We start from the raw sequence: 22,720 nt of genomic DNA, 5'->3' as shown, positions 1-22,720 counted from the left end.
AGTGACATTTTAAAGGTAGTGCATAGGACACACAAAAAATGTTACTTATATGTAAAATGAACGTTTAAAAAAAAAAAAAAATCATGTCCCTGCAAATGGTTTTCAAAAACCTTTAAAATTACTTCTTCTATAGTAAACAGTCAACAACAAACAACCATTTTTGGAATTCCTGCAGCATTTATCAATGTTCTATTCAGAACTACACTATGTTTAAAGTGGTCAAACATACATGTACATGGTAAAAATGGTAACAAAGAGCCGTTACCGAGTATTCCCACGGGTGAATGCCACTCGAACATAGCTTTTCATGTGGGATTTTATGTCACACATCACGTTCTGCTCAACTCCGAGATGTAATGTCACGGTACGGGTGGACTGGTTCTCGTCACTATTTTACCCACCATAACTTATTTAAGGTGTGGTTGAAACCTATCCCAGCTTCACATTTCACAGCCAGTATAACCATCTTCACATTAATGAGGCCCAAAAAGTTGGAAAAGCTGTCTGTGAGTAGGTTTTACTGGCTCTGCACTTCTTTAACCCAGGATGTGCTGGAAAAGCTGTGTAATACGGCAGGTATAAGCTATACTACAATCTGTCCTAAACGCTGCTGCCAGAACCACTCTACTCTTTCCTAAATCTGTCTCAGCGTCTCCCCTGCTGAAATCCCTCTCCTGGCTCCTATCAAATCCCGCATCTCACACTCAATTATCCTCCTCACTTTTAAAGCTTTACTCTCCTGCTCCTTCTTACATCTCAGCTCGCAATGCACCATCCCGACTCTTGCTTTCTGCTCAAGGATGCCTTCTCTCTACCCCCTTTGTATCTAAAAGCCCTCTCCCGCCTTAAACCTTTCTCACTGACTGCCCCCTCTCTATCCACATTTAAGACCCACCATAAAACACACCTGCTTAACGAAGCATATGAGGAGCTCCATGGCTGATACTATAAACCTCATACATTAATTGTGGCCCCTTGCAAACGCACTTACCAGAACGCCCTCCTACTGTCTCTGTACCTTCTTCCTACCTACCAATTAGATTGTAAGCTCTTCGGGGTAGGGACTCCTTTTCCTAAATGTTACTTTTATGCCTGAAGCGCTTCTTCCCTTTATGTGTTATTTGTTATTTATATGATTGTCACGTGTATTACTTCTGTGCAGCGCTATGTACATTAATGGCGCTATATAAATAAAGACATACACACATACCATACAAAGGCTTATATAGGTCCATGTTAAAATGGACAAGAAGAAAAAGGTGGTAACACTGTTCTCATTTGCATGTCATAACCCAGAATCCCTAGCTGCAGTGCAAGCATTGTATGCCAAGAAATAATGGCGAAAAACACATTTATTTATTTTTTAAGTGTTTGGCAGTAGGCCTTCTGGCAACCAAGGGACCTAATACCCATCACGCAGTTACTAGTAATTCCTGTTATTAAACTAAAAACGGTACTAAATAAATATATATGTCTGTTATAGAAATAAAGAACAGAGGTAGACACTCCCATATGTAGCTGTGAAATTATTTTATGGGATAGATAGGGTAGACAAGAGATAGGGTAGAGCCCTCCAACGTTAATTTCAGCTTTGGGGAACCCACCGGTTTTAGAGACACTTACCAGGAAAGGTAACGCCAGTATTTCAATGTATTTAAATCCCCTAAGTCAGGGGGGGGGGGGGGGGCGCCAAACCTTTTTCCCTGCGCCCCCCTGCCGGCGGTCACCTCACCCCCGCACCCCCACTGGCTTCGGCGTCATGACGTTACGTTGCCATAGCAACGTGCCATGACCTCGCCGCCGCGTTGCACTGCAGTTCTGTAAACTGTGCGCCACTCCCGCAAGCAGTTTCGCCCCCCCCCCCAGTTTGCGCAACGCTGCCCTAGATCATGAGGGTCAATAGGATGCCATTTTGTTTCCCCAGAGGGGACAGTACCCCCATGTACCGCTTTACAAATAAACAATACCACCACCATGGGGTTAGTGATTGGCAGGACAAACCCCTACAGCCTTTGAGAGAGAGTCTGGATTTTCCCAGAGACAGTTTGGGGTATAAAGATTAAGATTTGAAACTCGGACATTAGATTGATCTCGGGGTAACTCTGTATGTGTGCAAAGCTCATTTTCTTCCTACAATTTCCCCAGGGGAACCTACTACCGCACATCGGAGGTGCCGGCTCACAACAAAGTATAGAGGTTGTGTTCCTTTTCCTATGATAAGCTGCCTGCAGTCACTTTACCAGGTGTATATTGTAATCGTTTTGTCCGAAGAACTAACTTTTTGTTCTATTAAATCAAATTAAACCTCTGCGCCTTTGAAGTCACTATCCTCATTAGCACCCCCTCCCCTCTTGTTAAAATGGGATTGCTGTTCAATATGTGCATTTTTCCAGCACCCTGGAGACAGCCCTTAAATTAATCCCGGTGGTGGCTGAAAAACTGGATTGCTTTTGGGAGATAAGACAACTGTTTGTTGTTAACCCCTCACATAGATCCAGGCGAGCAAGCGTTTGGTTTTTCACCAACATCCCTGCTGCATTCACGTGTATATGGCACAAGTCCTCCCAACTTCACTGAGATGCAAGTTGTCATGCAACTCATCTCACCAGAACGCAACGGCAGCAATGAGTTCATGCACTGCGCACACATACATACCCCTCGTTCTTGACCGCAGGAAGCTTTGTCTTCAGAATCTCTTTGTCTTCTGCATTTAAAAGGCTGAAGCCCTTTAACTGAGTTGCATTGTACATGGGAAGAAAGCCAAGTTCCTCCCTGCGTTCCACAAAGCAGTCTGGGTGGTACCAGCGATCGATCATCCCAAGCTGAGGGCGTTCCACATCCACAGTCTTCTTGGACAATCGGACCTGACCCTGGACAGGATAAAAGCAAGAGAGATCAATAAAAGTACTACACCTGACCGTCCCTTATTGTAGGTTCCGCATGCTGGAGAAACAGATATATATGTCATATAGCGCTTTTCTCCAAATGGGACTCAAAGCGCGTCACAATTACAGTACAGCGTGCGGTACGCAGCACATAGGAATGTTACAGACACAGTCCCTGCACAGAGGAGCTTACAGTCTATGTTTTGGTGCCTGAGGCACAGAGAGATAAAGTGACTTGCTCAAGGTCACAAGGAGCTGACACCGGGAATTGAACCAGGTTCTGCTGATGCAAACTCGGTGTCGGTATCAGTCAGTGTCTTTAATCACTGTCAGGGTTGCCACCTTCTGTCCAATTACTTAAAAAAACATTTTTTTTTTAAATGTTTTTTTATTTATATATTTAACAGTCTTATCTTCTCCAGCGGTGGAGCCATCTCCCCCTGCATGGTCCCATCAAGATGGCTCGGCGACGCCTCATGGCGTTGTGTTGCCTCATGGTGCCGCGGCGCCCCGTTGTCATGGCAACACAAGCCATCTTGACGGGACCGTGCAGGGAGAGATGCTGCCGGATGATGCGGCCGACGGTAACAGCCGAGGCCCCGCACATGTCCCTGCCCCAAACATCCCAGCCGGCCCGGCAGTAACCCGGAGATTTCAAATCTCAACCCGGAGCCCGGACACACCCCGCCGAAACCTGTGGTCTCCGGGTGAAACCCTGAGTGGTGGCGACGCTGCTCACCGAGTCACTCCTTTAAAGAATCTGCAATGGTTTCTCACGTTAAATAACTTTAAAAAGGCAAGCTCTGGTTTCCAAGGGCGTGATGAGTCTCGCGACCAATCTTCTTTATCAAAATATTTAAGAACCAACATTCTTTATAGGCAGAATTGCAGCTTTAAACCAAAACCCCTCCGCTACCCGTGCCGTGCGCAGACGCCCTGCGCGGTTCCTTCCAGTCTCTCAAACATCATACACTGTGCACAGTTGTCTTAGGAGATCCCCAGTGTGGACATGAAAAGACGCACACGGAGTTCAGAACTGTTTTTTAAATTATGTTTTTTGTTTTGGTATATATTAAAGGCTCTGTTACTTAAACATAAATATGACAAAGAAAAAAAAAAGTGATTTACAAGCCAAGAAGAAGTTAAAGTAAAAAAAAAAATATAACTAACAAAAAACTACATTTACGTATTTTCCCACTGCATTAATATTTCAAGAAGCAAATTAAAACACACTTTTCCACGTATGGTAAAAGTGAAATAAGAAAATAAGGTCTATAATGTAAAAAAAAACAAGAAAAAAAAAACAAACAACAAAAAAAACCGTGTAAACATATAAATAGAGGGTCACATTATCCCAAATCTCCTTTTAAAGGACACCTAAAAATCCCCTCTGTGCTTAATACATGAAAGAGCGGCCACTTAAACAAGATCGACTGAATTTGTTCCATAAAAAGATCTCAAAACATACCGACGTGTAAACATTTGAATGTTTTTGCAGATATTAGCTCTATCATGGTGGCTATTTCCCCTTATTGTATCACCCTCGCTGCCTCTGGGCTCATTCTCCCATGTGAGTGCAGTGAGGGTGGCTCGTGTAAAGATTACAGATGTTTAGAAGAGGGCCACAGGAATGTGGATGGATCAAAACATGTCTTGGATAGAAGGGATAACAAGATTTAATGAAGCAGACTGGATGTTTACATTAGGCAGGCTAGTTATATCATCCGAGAGAATAAACAATATGGTAGCCCATGGTTAATATGTTGAACTAAAAGACCAATTTAATCCTTTTCATATAATAAACGGACTGAAGTCACTTTACCCAACTTAACCGAATACTCCAAAGACCGCTTTTGGGAGGGGTAACAGGGACTTAACACTGTCTCCCTGCGGTGAGCTTTCGTTAGCAAAATAGGTACGTTCATTTTATGACTTTGCTCACCACAATGCTATATAAAAGGTGTGCATTTCCTTTATTGTACAGTAATTTAAATATGTAACCCCATTCACTGCCGTGGATAGGTATGCAACACACTGCAGTGCACACCTGTTATAATGCTGGACACAGCTATGCATCTCCCTGCTGGCTTCTTAATAATCACACAAGGGAATTAATAAGCTACATTTGTGTTATTCATTTTTGGAAAGATGGTATATAAATATATAAAATCCCAGATTTATTTTTTGCCCAGCAAAATCAGTAGCCAGCCATCTGGCTCTAAATAGCCAGCTACATACAACCTGTGGTTCCAAAGTATGATTAAAAACATTACGATCTGCTGAAGGATGTGAGATTTCTCACTACGCAAACCACCTCCGCTTTGCTATTTTTCTAATTTACAAAACTATCCGAGTAACTCTATACAGGGGCAGCAGCACTAAACAACTGAATGAAGCAGGCCAGCAGGGGCCTGAGCTGACCGTACAAAACACAAAGTGGAACACGCCAGTAACTAGCTGCTGTCTGTTTGGCAGATCACCCCTTTCACAAACAGGCCACTAGAATGAGTGAGAAAGCGGGGATTGTGCGCAGGCAGTCCTGCTGTGCCACATCTGTAGCAGCAGGATTGTTATATTAGGGAGCAATTCACCGCAATCCCTTCTGGCCAATTAATACACTTTTCTCACTTAAGAAAACAAAAATGTTATTAAGCAGTCATGATCCTAACATTAAATACCATAAAATGGTATTAATAATCTGGAAAACAAACGGTTAACTTAAGTTACAAGTTGCCGTTTAAAAATACATGTTTTTTTGTTGTTTTTTTATTGGGGTCAGGGTTCCGGCCTGGTTTTATGTGTTTGTCTAGGAGTGAGGTTATCTGAGAGCAACCTGCTCTGGGATTGTGGGGTGATCTAGATTCACAACTCTTTTTGACAGTGGAAATAAGCACACGTCATTTTAATGTACCTTAAAGGACATTCCTAAAAAGGGTCTGGGAATGCCACATATGGCATCCCATATGTCTGCAAGTTTACTAAATATAAAAGATTGTCTATATGATACAATTTACAAGAATGACCAATACATCTTTGTAACACTTGAGATCAGATGTATTAGATGGCGCTAAACAATCCACGATTGCGGTGGTGCAAAGGTCAGGTATCCGTGTCTCTCAAACATAGGAGTAAGATGCATCGCTTTGCCTGAGGCAAATTCACCCAAACGCGTTGGGTCCCAGTGTTTCAGGTACGGGGATGAAGTTCAGAAAAATTGTCTGACAAGACGCAGAAGGTGGGCTTATTTAGTTTTCAACGCAGGTGCTTTGAGGATAAAAACCATGCATTTGAGATATGAATTTAGAATGTAACAAGGTGTGTTCTTATGTTCACAAGACACGTAAATTCTCATCTTCCATGCGCCAAAGACCTCTTTTGGGAGGAATCTGACATTATGTGGCAGCGCACAGGATTCCTGTTTTTACCCTGTTATTTTATAACGTCTGCGTATATTAATTACACTGTATGTTTCTTGTAAATGTATTTATTTTTTTACAGAAAAAAAAAGAAAGCACTGTACTACTTTTGTATATCAAATCTAAAATGCAGTAGGCATCGTCCTTGGGCTCTACTCGAACTTTGTTCGCTTTGAAGAGAATAACTGCATTTTCGGACACATTTTGCTACAACAGATCTGTGCAATTACATATTTTTCCTGGTAAACAGAGACAAGCACTCTGCACGCAAGGCTGGAAATATTTTTGGCGCTGGTAGCAATTTAAGGTTATATTTGTGCCGGATTGAGGAGAGATATTAGTCATTTGAGGGACCCAGCGCTGGAGAAAAGTGGGTCAGCTAGAAAGCTGTGTGTATTAACACATACCACATATACAAGTCATGTGCTCACAGGTGTGTTGTTCTTGACTTAAGCGTTTTTAACGTAATACACAGGCATGTTGCATTGGTTAATAGAAGTCTTATAACTGCTAATAACCACGCAGCTATCAGTTCTATACATACAGTTCTCTGTTGACAGAGGTTTGCATTTGTATTCCTAAGGCTGTGTCCATGGTGACCGCACGCTCGCGTCCGTGCACATGGCGTCACCCGCGTTATAGCGGGAGCGTTGTGGCCAGGCTACACACGCGTTATAGCCAGGCTAAATGCGATGGGGAGCCGTGTCAGGGGGCGTGGCTGTGATGTCACGGAGCTGGTTCGTCCTAATTGGGCGAACCGCTCACGTGACCTGGCCATCGCGCCGTGGAATCAAATTTATTTGATATATTAAAACGGTTTCAATGCAACTAAATATCTGCATTACTATGTCAGAGTGACACTGCTCCCGGACGTAATGAAGTGCCTAGCCCGCTGTTCTGTCTCCTCTTTCTGTTCTGCCAACGTAAAACCAGCATAATCATTTTACCAAAGGCCAACAAGACGTCTCGTCACAGGTGTAGAAGTCTCATACTTTTCTGAAATGAAGCACAGTGCAGCTACTTCTATACTGCATTACAGCCTCTGTTCAGTTGCATAGGAAAGGAACGGATCCCTTTCTCCGGCACTGGGAAGGTGCTACAGAGCGTTAAACCCTCAGATACGGCCGGAGACGTCCTTACTTTTTATGGAAGACCGATCGTAAGGTGATGTTACAAGGTCTACGTTACCAAGATGAAACCCCCCCCCTACTAGAGGAAATATTTCTGCTTTGTTTTATTTACAATCTTACTTTATTTTTATAAAGAATGTGATTTAGTAAAAAAAAATAATAAATAAATAAAAGGAAGAGGTTCTCGCCCATTCTGATGTTCTCTAAAAAGTAGATCAAAAACCGGCGCTCCAAAATGTAACAGGTTTAGAATTCCATGTGATTAGGCGCAGTATTCCTACTTTTTAAGGCTCTGACGACTTAATAACAAAATGATAAATTTCTGCAGACTGAGGACATTACAAGGAGGTGTATATATTAGTGATCAGTATATTTGGGTATGCTATTGCTTTTCCACCAAGTTTTGATGAGACCTTCCTGGCGCTTTAAACACAGGCGATGAATAAATATCAGGGTCCCACATTCACTATGTTTGGGCTGTCTCTTTAGCTGCCGGTCTCCCTTTGCTGCCTTCTGTGCTTGCAAATCTTCCTAGGTCAGTGGAATGACCCATATTCGCATGGGTATTAGGGATATCCATGCTTCAGCAAAGGTGGCTCAATTAGTGGCTCAGTTGGACTGAGCCACTGATTGATTGAGCCATCTGTGCTGAAGCAGGGATAGGCTTAACACCTGACCTCTTGCTGGCCCTTGAGCACTGGAGTTGGCCAACCCTGAACTAGCTGGTTTGCACATTTCTCATTTAAATGTTGCAATAAGTGCATTCCTTCATGGAAATCCCCCTTATTTCCTGCTGCAGCCACTATGGGGGATTAACGTACAACTCGTTATAAGAAACCTACGCTCACAACACAAACGACTTCATGCCACATCAAATATGTACTACAAGCATCTGGCTAAATATTAAAAAAGCAACCCTTCAAATGTGAACTTAAGAAAGTGTTTTATGCTGTTGCTTAAAAGTGTAGAAATTCTCCTACAGGTGTTTACTGCAACAGTTTTTAAAGGGCATCTTTTTGCCACAAGACTAAATACAATATTAACTCTTTTAGTTCTAAGCAATGGTAAACTGCCTATAGCAACCACGAAATTATTACATACTAATCATAGAATAAGGTGGCAAAACATGGTTTGGTGCCGCTAGGCCCTGTGCTCCTTGTAGGCTGCCGCTAGGCCCTGAGCTTCTTGTAAGCTGCCGCTAGGCCCTGCGCTCCTTGTAAGCTGCCACTAGGCCCTGCGCTCCTTGTAGGCTGCCGCTAGGCCCTGCCCTCCTTGTAGGCTGCCGCTAGGCCCTGCGCTCCTTGTAGGCTGCCGCTAGGCCCTGCGCTCCTTGTAGGCTGCCGCTAGGCCCTGCGCTCCTTGTAGGCTGCCGCTAGGCCCTGCGCTCCTTGTAGGCTGCCGCTAGGCCCTGCGCTCCTTGTAGGCTGCCGCTAGGCCCTGCGCTCCTTGTAGGCTGCCGCTAGGCCCTGCGCTCCTTGTAGGCTGCCGCTAGGCCCTGCGCTCCTTGTAGGCTGCCGCTAGGCCCTGCGCTCCTTGTAGGCTGCCGCTAGGCCCTGCGCTCCTTGTAGGCTGCCGCTAGGCCCTGCGCTCCTTGTAGGCTGCCGCTAGGCCCTGCGCTCCTTGTAGGCTGCCGCTAGGCCCTGCGCTCCTTGTAGGCTGCCGCTAGGCCCTGCGCTCCTTGTAGGCTGCCGCTAGGCCCTGCGCTCCTTGTAGGCTGCCGCTAGGCCCTGCGCTCCTTGTAGGCTGCCGCTAGGCCCTGCGCTCCTTGTAGGCTGCCGCTAGGCCCTGTGCTCCTTGTAGGCTGCCGCTAGGCCCTGTGTTCCTTGTAAGCGGCCGCTAGGCCCTGTGTTCCTTGTAAGCGGCCGCTAGGCCCTGCGTTCCTTCTAGGCTGCTGCTAGGCCTTGTGCTTCTCCTAGGCTGCCGCTAGGCCCTGCGTTCCTTCTAGGCTGCTGCTAGGCCCTGCGCTCCTCCAATGGCTGCCGCTAGGCCCTGCGCTCCTTGTAGGCTGCCGCTAGGCCCTGCGCTCCTTGTAGGCTGCCGCTAGGCCCTGTGCTCCTTGTAGGCTGGCGCTAGGCCCTGCGCTCCTTGTAGGCTGGCGCCAGGCCCTGCGCTCCTTCTAGGCTGCCGCTAGGCCCTGTGCTCCTTGTAGGCTGGCGCTAGGCCCTGTGCTCCTTGTAAGCTGCCGCCAGGCCCTGCGCTCCTTCTAGGCTGCCGCTAGGCCCTGAGCTCCTTCTAGGCTGCCGCTAGGCCCTGCGCTCCTTGAAAGCTTTTCTATTTATTTGTAAGATGTTTTACCAGTAAGTAATACATTACACGGTACCTCTCGTTTTCAAGTATGTCCTGAGCACGGTTATAACAACAAGACATGGTTACATTAAATGACCCCTCACCTTCTCTATTTTCTGCTCGCAACCTTTGCAAGTGCTCCTGTTAGACTTTGCATACTCTGCTGCAAAATCAATCAACGTCATGACTCCTTTCCCTCCCGCAGAGCCACCTCCTTTCTCTGGGGAAACAAAATGGAAGCAAAACACTCAGAAGAAAAAAAAAAAAATGTCTGTATACACAATAATATATATGTATAAACGTGTGTGTGCACAAAGAAACCCACACCTCTGTGGGGGGTATTTAGGGGAACGGAGTTCAGGCCCTTTTTATTTGTTCGGTCATTAGTGACATTATTAGCAGTGCTAATTCCACTTAGCGAAGGGGAAGTGGACATATGGCTTTCCCACCGCATTTATCTGATTTAAACCTTATTTATTGTAGTTTAGATATAAATTGGTTATTTCTTTTTGCTTGCGGTTCTGGTACCCTGTCCCCTTCAAAATCAGCCCACTGTATAGCCTCAGATATATGTATAATGCTTTATTTTACTAGCACACATTTACTGCACCCCCGGTTGCGACATTTCGAGCCGTCCCATTTTCGCACACGACCAAGCCTGCATTATGGGGGCTTTCCCCTACTGCGAGTTATGCATGTCCTGCGATCCCACACAGGAGGGGAGCTGGGTGTCCCCTGAAATGCCACAGTGTTATTTTCAGCTCTGGGGGGGGGGGGCTCAGCGGTTTCCAAGATACTTACTGGCGATGTTACCGCCATTACGGTTTTCTCGCTGGGGTTTAAATGGCTGTCCAATAGGAAACCACTGGGCTTCCTATTGGCCTGCGAGTTTGGAACGGCCCTTTTGACTCAACATAAGCTTTTCGGAAACCGGGGGTCCCCTAGGCTGAAAATAACGGTTCAACTCCAGGGGACCCCATGTTCCCCATTCTGCACAAAAAAAATAAGTAATTAAAAAATAAAAATAGGGAGGATTGCCGCTTTTTAGATTTTTCCTGCAAAGTTTTGAAGGACAGCAACATTAGGAACGGTCCGTGCCCAGGAGAACACCAATAAACAAGCATTCATGTGAGGGACGTACCTGCTGCAGCTCCACCCGTCTCAATACACTTCTTAACCTTTTCCTGGTCATCCCATCGCAGCTCCGTAAAACCATCGATCTCCCCGTGGGACACCACTCTAGCGCGCTTCCAAAAGCAAGCGAAATGGTGCCAGTGCGGGACTTTCCCATCAAACATTGGGGACTAGGGAGAGGGAAACACCAAACAGGAGCACGGCATTATTATCTCATTCCAACACCTATCCAACGCTCATTGCTGCCGCCATAAAATTAGTGTTCGAGTGTCTCACGGAATCATGATCCGCAGAGTAATGGAAAAGAATCAAAAAAGTTTGTTCTCCTGGTATTTTGGCTGATTAGAAATGTTACCAAAAGGGGGTGAACTCGTGCAGGGGGATTCTCAAACGCTTTAATGTAGGAGGACTATGAGGAGCACGTCACCACAGACTTCATAGCAGCTCGTTTATTTGGCCAAAAGGCCAACATTCGGCTCAATAACTCGCACCTTGATAACGGCCACGTTATGTAGCCGAAACGTTGGGATTTTGGCGAAATAAACAAGTCCGTCACGCCGCGCTCTTTGCACATTCATACGTCAGTCTGTTACACGGGCTTTACACGGAAGCCTTATTGAAGTAGTGAACACCGCCAAATTTATTGCACATTTTGTCTCTACACTTTAAGAAGAGTAACGAAAACACAAGAAAACAGCTCAAAAAACGCACATGGTGAAGAACATAAAAATAAGTTTAATCAATTTAAAACGTAAGTAACCTGCGTACATCAGATAAGAAGGGTAAAAGCATGGACTGTGATAAACACAGAGGTTACCAGTCAGCAGGTAGGTACACGGAAGGGAAACATCTCGTGGCGATGGTATCAGGGGGTCGTCGCGGCGCGTCAGTGGCGGTGGCCTCTGTCAATAGTGGCACCAAAGATCCGTCTCGGAGCTGGCGTCCCTTCAATCAGGATGGTGTCGTTCCAGTCAGGCAAGTAGCAGGAAACGGAGGATTAAAAGTCCTTATGGTGCGATAGTCACATACCAGTGGTGACTAGTTCGAAAATGTCCATATGAACTACTTGTCTGTATATCACAGCGCAATATAGGGCCCGAGTAGAGACGGTGTATGCAATGGACCAGTCAATGACGTCACTGTTAGTCGCGCAAGCTCTTCCTTCTTATCTGATGTACGCAGGTTACTTACGTTTTAAATTGATAAAACTTATTTTTATGTACTTCACCACGTGCGTTTTTGCGCTGTTTTCTTTTCTATAGTGCAAAGGGTGTGAGCCACTCTATTTGATACGGCTGCAGACGCTTATCTATTCACCTGTAACGGTTTTGTATTTATTATATACTAATTGTTTCCCTTTATTGGGCATATGGGTATACTCACCTGGTTGATTTAAGTCACTATTTGTGTCTCATCACGGTGAAGTTTTATTAGCTGCGCACTTTAAATCACATTTTCTGTTACTTTAAGAAGAGTGTCTGGAAAATTTCCACATTCCCGACCACAACACCAGTAATAATGGTTTTCATCCAAAAACTTTAATTTTTTTTAATACCGGATCTAAAAATCCGCCACTTAGTAATAGGACATACATAGGCTGCTGGAGAAAGGGGTCTGAAGTGGATTCTGAAAGGATTTGGGGGATCACCGACGGTCCAGGATCCACTATTTTGGAACCCATGGCCTGGTGCATCAGAGCAGAACATGCCCCAGTTACAGAGCTATAAGGATCATGGAGGGCAAGAGTTCATTGGCAAGCTAAACACATTATAATGTAGGTTCCAAACTTCCACTAATGTACTTCTACATCATTGGAGCAACACATAATCGTAATGTAAAATAATCAGCAATAATATATTCTTATTTAATTAGAGAGTTTGGAGGCAACTGTTTCCTATCGCCTACTTTTGAACAGGGAAGGGTTGAAATGCACCAGAAGACATTATTAACTTTCTTTTGAAACATAGAAAGCCAGCACTTTTCTCCCAATTCTTCCTCACCCAGTGCCTATTGGGGGCTACACGCTACTCCACCTCCAGTCCCGGGATCTTCGGGGAAACTCCTCTGGACCCGTGCCCAACCCGGGGAACGGGGAGCAGGCGGAGGCCAGTGTCCATGGGTGAGTTAAGTCACGGCTTAATGGGAGAGATCACGGGCAAAGCACGACCCCTTGGCGCAACAGGGGGACATGGGGGTCACGTACCATCACACACACAAACCTCCGGCCTTAAATGTCTCCGCACTCCATCAGGGCTCTTAATCTTCTCAGCAGTGCCCTTGTCGACCCAACCACCTCCCAGATGGGACAATGCCACCTCCGATTCCCCCACGGCCTCCGCAGTCAGCCCGAGGTCCCGCCGGATCTCTCAGGGCGCTTACTTCGCCTATGTCAGAGGGCCCGGCGTGGGAGTTAGTGAGTAGGGAAGCCCGGAGCTTGGGGAGCCGGGCCCCAGCGGCCACGAGAGGTCGGGCCCAACTGCTTTGTCCGGCCGCTGGCCCCCCCCCCCCCCCCGCAGCCACCAGGCCCGGGACGCTTGTCCCGGCTGCCCCCCCCCCCCCCACCCGTCGGCTGCCCTTTCTGTTATCAGCGTCTTTATGGAGCTGTAATTACAAATATCCGGTAATTCTGACAGGAACACGCGGTACTGTCTATATTATATGTGGATTGTGCCCAAATCATGTGCCACAGAAATGCATTGGCTTAACTCACTGAGTGCCAGACCGAAGGACCTAACAACACGGGGTAATTTCCCTGTGTCAGCGAGTCACAAAGATCACGGATATGCTCCAGTTTGCAGCCTGGGGTTTTATTTCTCACCCCAAAATATTCCTACCCGGCCCTTTATGCTGTTTAAGGCCTGGTCCATGCCGACGGCGCGCGTGAGACAGAGCGTTGTGACGTGGTGCTCGCTTGCAGCAGGGGCGATTCCTGGTCCGCATTGTTGCGAGATGGCGGGCGTGACCGTATCCGGTGACGTCACGTGCGCGGTTCGCCCTCATTGGCTGAACAGCGCACGTGACCGGCCCATCGCACAACAAAGACAACATTTTTTTTTCTTTGCACGCATCGCACCTACCCAAGCTCACGTGCAGTACGGACTGACGCTCCAATGGATTTACATTGATTTGATCGCGCACTCGCGATCAGCATGGACGAGGTCTAAGGCTGCGGCCAGGAGCTCGAGCGCCATGACGTCACGCACTCTGCTGGGCGATTTCAGGCCAGCTATTTGTGGGGGCGCCGCCATGACGTCATGGAGCTGGCTCGCCCTCATTTGAACACATCAGCGAGCAGCCAATTCAAATGTGGCTGTCTCGCCAAGCAGCAAGCGCACGGGCACGCACCCTCACCCTGGACGAGCGCATTTAGAGTTATTACTCTGATTGCGCCGAGCACGCTTCCCTTCACCCAGGCCTCAGAAACCATCAATGCATTACACAGCAGCAAGCGGCTGAGACACTACACTACAAATAGTTTTTTTGCAAGCAATCAGCCTGACGAAGGGGCCAGAAGGCCTTGAAATGTTGCTCTATTGTGCGCATGTGTCTGCCAACTTCTCCCTTCCCTGTGTGCGCTGATTTTTTTTTGATACATTAAAGAAGAAACTTGATGAAACCAAAACACAAGTCGTTCATTTTCTTTGATTTACTTGAGTGCTGATCCACTTAGTTATTTTTTGTATAGTTGTATGCATCATAGCACCTCCAGCTGAATTACAGTACAGGATGAGCGCTACAGAAGTTTATTCTAATTTTTATAAGCATTTCAATCACTACCGTACACCGTTATATGGCACATTGATATATAGCAAACATGACCCCAACTCCATACCGACTACAGCAAGCGGTCTTATTTTATTTGGTAGCATAGAAATGCTGATAAGGAAATCCTGAAAGAGCCCTGAACACAAAACAGCAGAATGTGTGCAAGATAAAAGAAATAAACATGTTTACAATTACATCTTTGCAGGGCTTTCGGAAGGAAAAAACACCACAAAGAAAATGAAACAATAGTCGGTCGCCCTTGCAACAGGATGACAACAAATTCAAACTATTCACATGGTGAGTCATGGAATCCACTTCCTAATGGAATGTAAAATAAAATGCCTGTAGGCAAAGATTGCTGGAACAGATGAGAGGAGGAAGATAAACATGCAAATCTTCAAGCACCTCCCAGCACCATAAAGGAAAGAAGATCTCACAACAGGAAGATCCCTCTACCACCCCATAAACACAATGGGATGTGTATTGCAATGCAGGACTCCCTGCCCCACACAACTGGAATGCCCTTCCCCCGAATATCCGACCCTCTCTCCCTCCCCCTCTCCCTTTAGACCTGTCTTAAAAACACACCTCTCTAAGGCCAAATCCATGCTGCCGCAAACCGCACAGCACGATCACATTGCCGTAAGGCATTGATCGCGCCCATAGACCGCGCGGGCGGTAGCTGGAGGGGGCGGGAGTTGCGCGAGGAATCAGTTGAAACTGATTTCTCGGCGCGACGGGCAGGTCACGTGAGCGGCTCACCCAATGGGGACGAACCAGCTCCGTGACGTCACTGTTACGCCCCCCCACGGCGGCGCGTCTAGCGTGTCTAAAAAACGCACACGCTTCACTCGGGTGACGTCACTTCCGCGCGGGCGAAGGCAGTATGGACACGTTGGCCACTGCTGCACGCACCGCACACAAAGTACAGCCCTCTATGGGGCATGCCCCAGTCAGTGTGCGTGCAAGGCGTGATGCGCGACCGCCTTCGCCAAAATACAAGATTTTTTTGTCTTTTGGCGCTGCGGCCACGTCATGGCGGCGGGTCAGCCAATGAGGGTGAACCAGCTGCGTGACATCATGGCCGCGCCCCCCTCATCCCCCAATCGCCTGCTTTTCACTGGAAACGCAACCGCAGACCACAGGTCGCGGCTGAAACTGGCGCATGCTCCGCCAAGCTCTTCGACGCGCGCAGTGACTGCGGCTGTACCCTAACGAAGCATACGAGTAGCTCCGTGGCTGATATTATACATCCCATACATTCACCGTGGCCCCTTGCAGACGCACTTACCAGAACGCCTTCCCACTGTCTCTGTACGTTCTTCTTACCTACCAATTAGATTGTAAGCTCTACGGGGCTGGGACTCCTTTTTCTATTGTTTTTATGTCTGAGGCGCTTATTCCCATTGTGTGATAAAATATTACGTGAATTGTAAAGCGCTATGTACCTGGATGGCACTATATAAAGATGTAGCTAATTGACACCTTCAATAATGCTAGGACTATTAATAAATATGTTTTTAAACTTAACATGGACATTGTCGGCAAGATCCTTGGAGAGCTCTGTACAACATCGATCTAATACATTTTAGTGATATTCCTTTAATACAAGTCATTCCGTAATCCTACTGAGGAAAATTCCTATTGGAAGTGTCTTTTTACCCACCGGCACTATCGCCTTCGCCCTCCCTTATTTAGCCCGCAATTATTTTATCCCAGCTTAAAAGGCCTCTGACAATGCTGGTCAAGCTGGCATGTTAGGCTGCGGCCAGGGTGAATGAGAAAGCGGTGGCGCTCAACGTTCATTTCTGTCCTGTTAGTTGCGCGTGTGGGTGGGGGGGGGTGTCATTGGGCGAACCGCTCACGTGACGCATCAGCGAGAAGCAAAATCAAATTTGACTGTCTCAGCAAGCTCACGGGCAGCGCACGCGCCCGCACCCTGGACAAACGCATTCAGATTAATCAAACATATCGCGCTAAGCACGAGCTTCGCTTCACCCTGGCGCAGCCTTAGGCCTCATCCAGGGTGGGTAGAGGCGCGCTGGCGCTCCAGCGCTGCGCCCTGCTCGGCCGTGTTTTTACTGGCCGGCTAGGTGCACGCGCGTCTGGGGGCACGGCCTCTACGTCACAGAGCTGAGGGCGAACCGCTCACGTGACACGCTTGCGAGCGGCAAATTCAAATTTGCTCGCTCGGCAAGCAGCTGAGCGCCGAGCAGGCACGCCAGCCCGCTCACGCAACGTGTCTACCGTGAGCGTGCGCGCCCGCTCAGCGCCACCCTGGACAAGCCCTTAGAGAGAGGCTGGCATAGGGTGAGGGAGAGGCTGGAATATTAGGGTTAGGGTGAACGAGAGGCGGGCATGTGAGGGTGGGAGAGGCGGGCATGTGAGGGTGGGAGAGGCGGGCATGTGAGGGTGGGAGAGGCGGGCATGTGAGGGTGGGAGAGGCGGGCATGTGAGGGTGGGAGAGGCGGGCATGTGAGGGTGGGAGAGGCGGGCATGTGAGGGTGGGAGAGGCGGGCATGTGAGGGTGGGAGAGGCGGGCATGTGAGGGTTAGACTGAACAAGTATTTTATTTATTCTGATGTCGGTTAAATAGCCTCTATAAAGAGTTTACAATGTAACCTTTCTTACATGCATTTTTTAACCCTTTTGTTCATGCAGGGGCTCTACAACACATTGCTGATTTATACTGCAGGTCCCCCTGGCAGCCACGAGATAAATATTGATTTATATTGCCCTGCAGGCTTCCCTGGCACCAGAGGGGTTAAATAGGGATTGGCTCTGCACTACAGACCCCAACCCCCACCCCTGGCACGAGAGGGGTTAAATATTGCTTGGCTCTGCACCACAGACCTCTCCCTCCCCCTGTGCATCACAGGCACTGCCATCACATTGCAGCGGGTTTCTCGCCCCCCTGTGCATCACATGCACTGCCAGCACATTGCAGCGGGTTTCTCACCCCCCTGTGCATCACAGGCACTGCCAGCACATTGCAGCGGGTTTCTCACCCCCCTGTGCATCACATGCACTGCCAGCACATTGCAGCGGGTTTCTCACCCCCCTGTGCATCACAGGCACTGCCAGCACATTGCAGCGGGTTTCTCACCCCCCTGTGCATCACAGGCACTGCCAGCACATTGCAGCGGGTTTCTCACCCCCCTGTGCATCACAGGCACTGCCAGCACATTGCAGCGGGCGCATTATACCTGCACCATGATGGCCAGCCTCAGCGTCTCCTTGGCGATGTTGTCCCCGCATTTCTTGCAGGAGGCCCGGCCGCTCTTGGCATACTCAGCCCGGTACAGCTTGTCCGCAGAATCGGCCATGCTCGGTCACCACCGCTCGCGCTCACCCTCACACCCGCCGCGTGCAGCCACGAGCCCACCACACAAGCGACCTGACTAGACGCTGCCGGAGCGCGCGGGGGGGGGGGGGGGGCTGAAGGCCGCCGCGCGCACCCAACCACCACGAGTCATCCGAGGCGCCGGCTATCGATTATACATGTCTAGGGGTGGGAGGATGCGAGCTTGGTGCTGAGATGATTTGGTGGTGGGGTGTCCGCGTGCTTGTGACATCACGAGTCCCAGGGCAGCATTCCATTTTACAGGCAAAATGTATATATTATTCAGTCCCAAGTTATGTTGGCCAGTGATGCAGAAATGCTATTAGATTCCATAATAATAATAATAATGTTGATCAATATAATAAACAATTTAAATAAATATTTGAATAAAGTATTACAACATTTAAATTAAATGAAAATGTCTTCTCTCCCCCCCCCCCCCCCACCAATAACTAAATATACAATTATTTAATTCCCTTTGTATATATCGGCTGCGAATGCTGTACCAATTGGGTTAAAAAAATAAATCAAAATCTACCTCCATTAACCGCAATCTAATGTGTAAACCTAGCTACAATCTATACTTAGGCTGCTTCGCCCTGCTCGGCCGGGTGATTCGTGGCCGGCTAGGCGTGCGCTTGCCTGGGGGCGCGGCCACTATGTCACGGAGCTGGTTCGCCCTCATTGGGTGAACCGCTCATGTGACGCGCTTGCGAGCGGCAAATTCAAATTTGCATGCTCTGAGCGTCGAGCGGGCGCAGGCGCTTGCTCACGTTGGCCACACACATTGCTGCAATGTGTTGCGTCGCGAACAGCATGAGCGCTCGCCCAGCGTCACCCTGGCCGAGGCCTTAAAATGACACTTGTGGATATAATAGCGGTGGTTACTATTACCAATGTAGTGGGAATTATAAATGTATTCAATTAATTTACTGTACTTTGCCAGAGACCTCAACCTCCCTAAACCAAAATCTGTGAGATTTGGGGGTACAGGACAAACAAAATAAAGACATTTTAATGGAAAAGTGCTGCTTTTTTTAAATCAGTGAGACACCATTGAAGTCTGTGAGACGTGGATGTTAAAAACTACTAAAATACTTGACAAACTTGAAAACTAGAGGTAACTCCATGTATTACTTCCTGGTAAAACATTTTATCAATAAATAATATTATTTGTGAGCACATTCACATCAATAAATAATAAATAAATAAAATAGCACATCCCTGTGCATTCAGTGCAGTGGACATTGCTGTCAGATTCTGCTCTCGGGAGGATGCCCTCTTCATTCTCCACAGGATGCATTTTTTTCTTTATCTTTGCTACCTTAAAGGATCTTTTCCCTTTAAAAAAAAATATATGTAGCCCCCTTGCTAAAATTAGGCCCCTTTTTGTATGTAGGCTATGGCAGCTGCTGGCAGTGTTAGGGTTAAACCCTTTGCACATGTCCCTGCATGTGAGAAGTCCCAGAGACAAGTTATAAAGTTGCAATTCCAGGCACCTGCCTGTCTGGAAAGTTCTAGAAGGTCATGTGACCAGTGGGGTGACTGTTGGCAACATTCAGGCCTCGTTCAGGGTGCCAGCTGCAGGAGTTGGCGGGAGGGCGGCAGTTTGCTGGGTGATCTGTGTTTATCCCCCAGCAGACTTTTCAGCGTTGAGGAGGGGGCGGGGTTACACACGGCAGGTAAAATATCGAGGTTGCAGTCATGAAATCATTCTCAAGAATGATTTCATTGGCTGCCTAGGTCCCTGTGACGCTGCTGCAGCTCCAAAAAACGAAATTTTCGTTTCTTGAAACTGTAGCCAGCTTCAACTCCTGGCTTCGGAGACAGGGCAGTTGCTACCCTGACAACCAGTATTCAAATTGAATACTTTGTTTCTCACGGCAGCACGCATGGCAACACGCCCTCCCTCCGAAGCCAGCACCCTGAACGAGGCCTCAGTTTTGCCCAGAGACAGAGAGGGAAAAGGTTTCCTCCCCCTGGGTACATAAAGTGGGGACCCACCCTAGAGAGGAGGTTCTGTTCTGGGCTGATTCAGTGAGTCCTAGGTGCCGGCACAGAGGTTCCCTTGCTGCAGGGAGCAGGGCTAAAGCCCAGATTTAAGTTGGGATCTTGGGCTGAGCCTACTCCATTCCTATGCAGGGTTAAGTTGGTTTCTGGTAGGAGCTGCAAGCAAAGGGGGAACTGCTGCCTGAGAGAGATGCTGAAAACTAGTCCTGTCTATGTTGTGTCTACTGTTCAATTAAGCAAGTGTAACCCTGCCCCCCCCCCCCCCAATCTCACATAGGGTCTATCTTAGGGAATGTTGCTCTGGTTACATGGTTGAGTGTGGTGTGTAAAAGCTGTAAAAATGTTACAACAAAAATTCAGTTATCAAATGAGTTTATTCAGAGTACACACAGTGGAGACAGCTTCAAAACACAAAGCTCTTTCCCAGATAACACGGTATGCCATATATTTATACCCTAAAAACTAAAGCTCCACCCCTTTATGGGGGGGCTTGCACGTCACTAAATATGACATCATTTTGTAATACATAACAATATTAGCACTGATGTAAGTTTGTAATACATAACAAATTATGTAAGTGTGCGTCAACTAAAATGACATAATCTTGTAATACATAATAATACTGGATAAATGTACGTAAGCTAAAAATCATTATGGGGTTAAATGTGATGTTTCTGTTCTGCCACCTGGCATATGAGTATGAGAAACAAGTCACTGTAAGAATCTGAGACTGCTAACAAAGCTTCTCATAACTTCTGGCCTGCTTACACTTTCATTTGGAGCTAATTGGATGAGGAAAGATCAATAAAATCAGCTAGGAGCGAAAACATTCCATTCTCTGTTTCACACGTTCGTTCACACAGATTTCCTCACATAGAAAGATGACATAAAAACTTACAAAGACAAGACAAGATGGCGGACTAAAATAGTCAAACAAAATGGCTGCTTTGACCCTTATGCTGTTACGTCAGACCCCCTAATGTCTCAACTTTGTCAGTCCCTCCTCTGATTCTTTAAAACATTGTTTTTTGAGAATTATTGGCATGATTTTAGTCCAGAAACACGTTGGGAGGCACAGGGGTGCTCCATCATCTGATAATGTTTGAGGGTATAGGACAGTGCAAGAGGGTGCCTGCCAAATGTAGTCATAGTCTCGTATGGCGTTGTGGCCAATTTCTTTTCCAGAGTTAGAACACTGTACTTGGCATCTTATTTCTTCAAGGGACTGCTGTAAAGCTGTAAATTGGATCTGCAAACAATGGCATCATGTCTGAAAGAGGGGGTAGCACATTTGTGGATCATGCCTTTGACAAACGTGACACAAACATAGATGACAACGAGTATCACAAGCACACACATACCGCATTCAAAAAGTTTTGCTCCTAGTGATCCTACCAATCCAACTAGCCCCAAAGGGTCCCAGTCTGTGTCACTTTCCTTCCTAAGTCTTTCTTGAATTTCTTCTATCTTGTCTAACTCATGCTGTACCTTGCCACTCTGATCTTGGATGAAAACACAACATTGTTCTTTCCATAAACTACTTTTCAGCCCTGAAATATTTGGTGTTTTTCTCTTGTTTCTGGTTGTTGGAGATACTTGACCCGTAAATGATTGGTGTTGCTAGTGTGTAAAAATGGATACGAAAATGCTAAAAACCTTATTTTATGCAAGTGGCCTTTCTGCTAGCTGAAGAAAATGGCATCTATCTCTACCATCATATATTTTGAGAATTAGCACAACATTCTATTACTGAGAATTGAAGGGGGTTGGTATCTGTGGAAGCGAAATGCATGATCATCACTCCGGCACGCATCATATACATCATTCACTCAGAAAAACAGAACAAAAAATGTCTGCGATGGTCAAAAAATGGCTGACTTGTGATCCTTTCCTTATGGCTGACACACGCCCCTGGGTGACCCCCTCCTCTCGGTGGGGGTGCAACACACTTCTGGATCAAAGTTTTGCTGCACATGACACATACATAGAGAGTGAGGAGTACTGCCAAAACACATACAAGAGCATTCATTCACAAGCCTCACTTCCGGGGAACCAATGGACATTGTGATGTTTGTGGGTGAGTTGGTGCCTAGTGTAGTGTTACCTTGACCATGGTGATAGATATCTGCGATGTATAAGGAACACAGGCAGATGAGTATTGCTGACGAGGCTCTGTAGAGAGCATTCCCATGACAATCTTGTCATCTCTCTGTGGGTTATACCTTCGCAGACCCAATGGTGCATACATCTTAAAATTCTAACTTAAACACACTATAAAAGAATAAAAATATTGAGTCTTTGATAAAAAATGAAATGGTCTGATAAGACCAGGCCTCTGCCTGGTATCTTATTTTCCTCGTTGGTTAACGGTCAGAGTTTTATGACTAGTCAAAACGTTAACTTGATGCGGCTGTGCTTTAGATGACTTTGGTCTTTGGTGGAGCTGGAATGAGTTTTATGTGAGCCACGTGGATCCAGGAATTTCTGACACTTTAATTGCGGTATTAGTGGTGAGAAGTATTTGAAATGGTCTTTTCATCTGGGATGAAGAGCGTGCTTTTGTAGGAACTACTTGACCTATTAACTCCGTCTCGCGTAGGTGCACTTTTATCATACCTTATGCCTAGAGAGACTCAAAAAATATATTAGATGCATACAATACTTATTAATTGTTTTATTACAAATAGATGGTCCTTAATTTGTTCCTTTGAACTACTGATAGTCATAAGTCATCCCATAAGTGTCTCATAG

At 46.8% G+C, this 22,720-nt stretch overlaps 1 protein-coding gene across 1 annotated transcript in view; it reads right to left on the bottom strand.

Moving 5' to 3' along the window:
- Positions 1-18,048, bottom strand: part of PARP1 (poly(ADP-ribose) polymerase 1) — a 51,023-nt gene extending 32,975 nt beyond the window's left edge. Inside the window, 4 exon segments of the mRNA XM_075595485.1 lie at positions 2,656-2,870; positions 9,822-9,937; positions 10,859-11,021; positions 17,823-18,048. Of these exon segments, the coding sequence (XP_075451600.1) occupies positions 2,656-2,870; positions 9,822-9,937; positions 10,859-11,021; positions 17,823-17,942 (614 nt within the window). The 5' untranslated portion in view covers positions 17,943-18,048.
- Positions 18,049-22,720: the final 4,672 nt, after the last annotated feature.

This window comes from Ascaphus truei, chromosome 4, assembly GCF_040206685.1.
Source record: "Ascaphus truei isolate aAscTru1 chromosome 4, aAscTru1.hap1, whole genome shotgun sequence".
NCBI lineage: Eukaryota > Metazoa > Chordata > Amphibia > Anura > Ascaphidae > Ascaphus > Ascaphus truei.
This window is presented reverse-complemented; position numbering and strand designations above follow the sequence as displayed.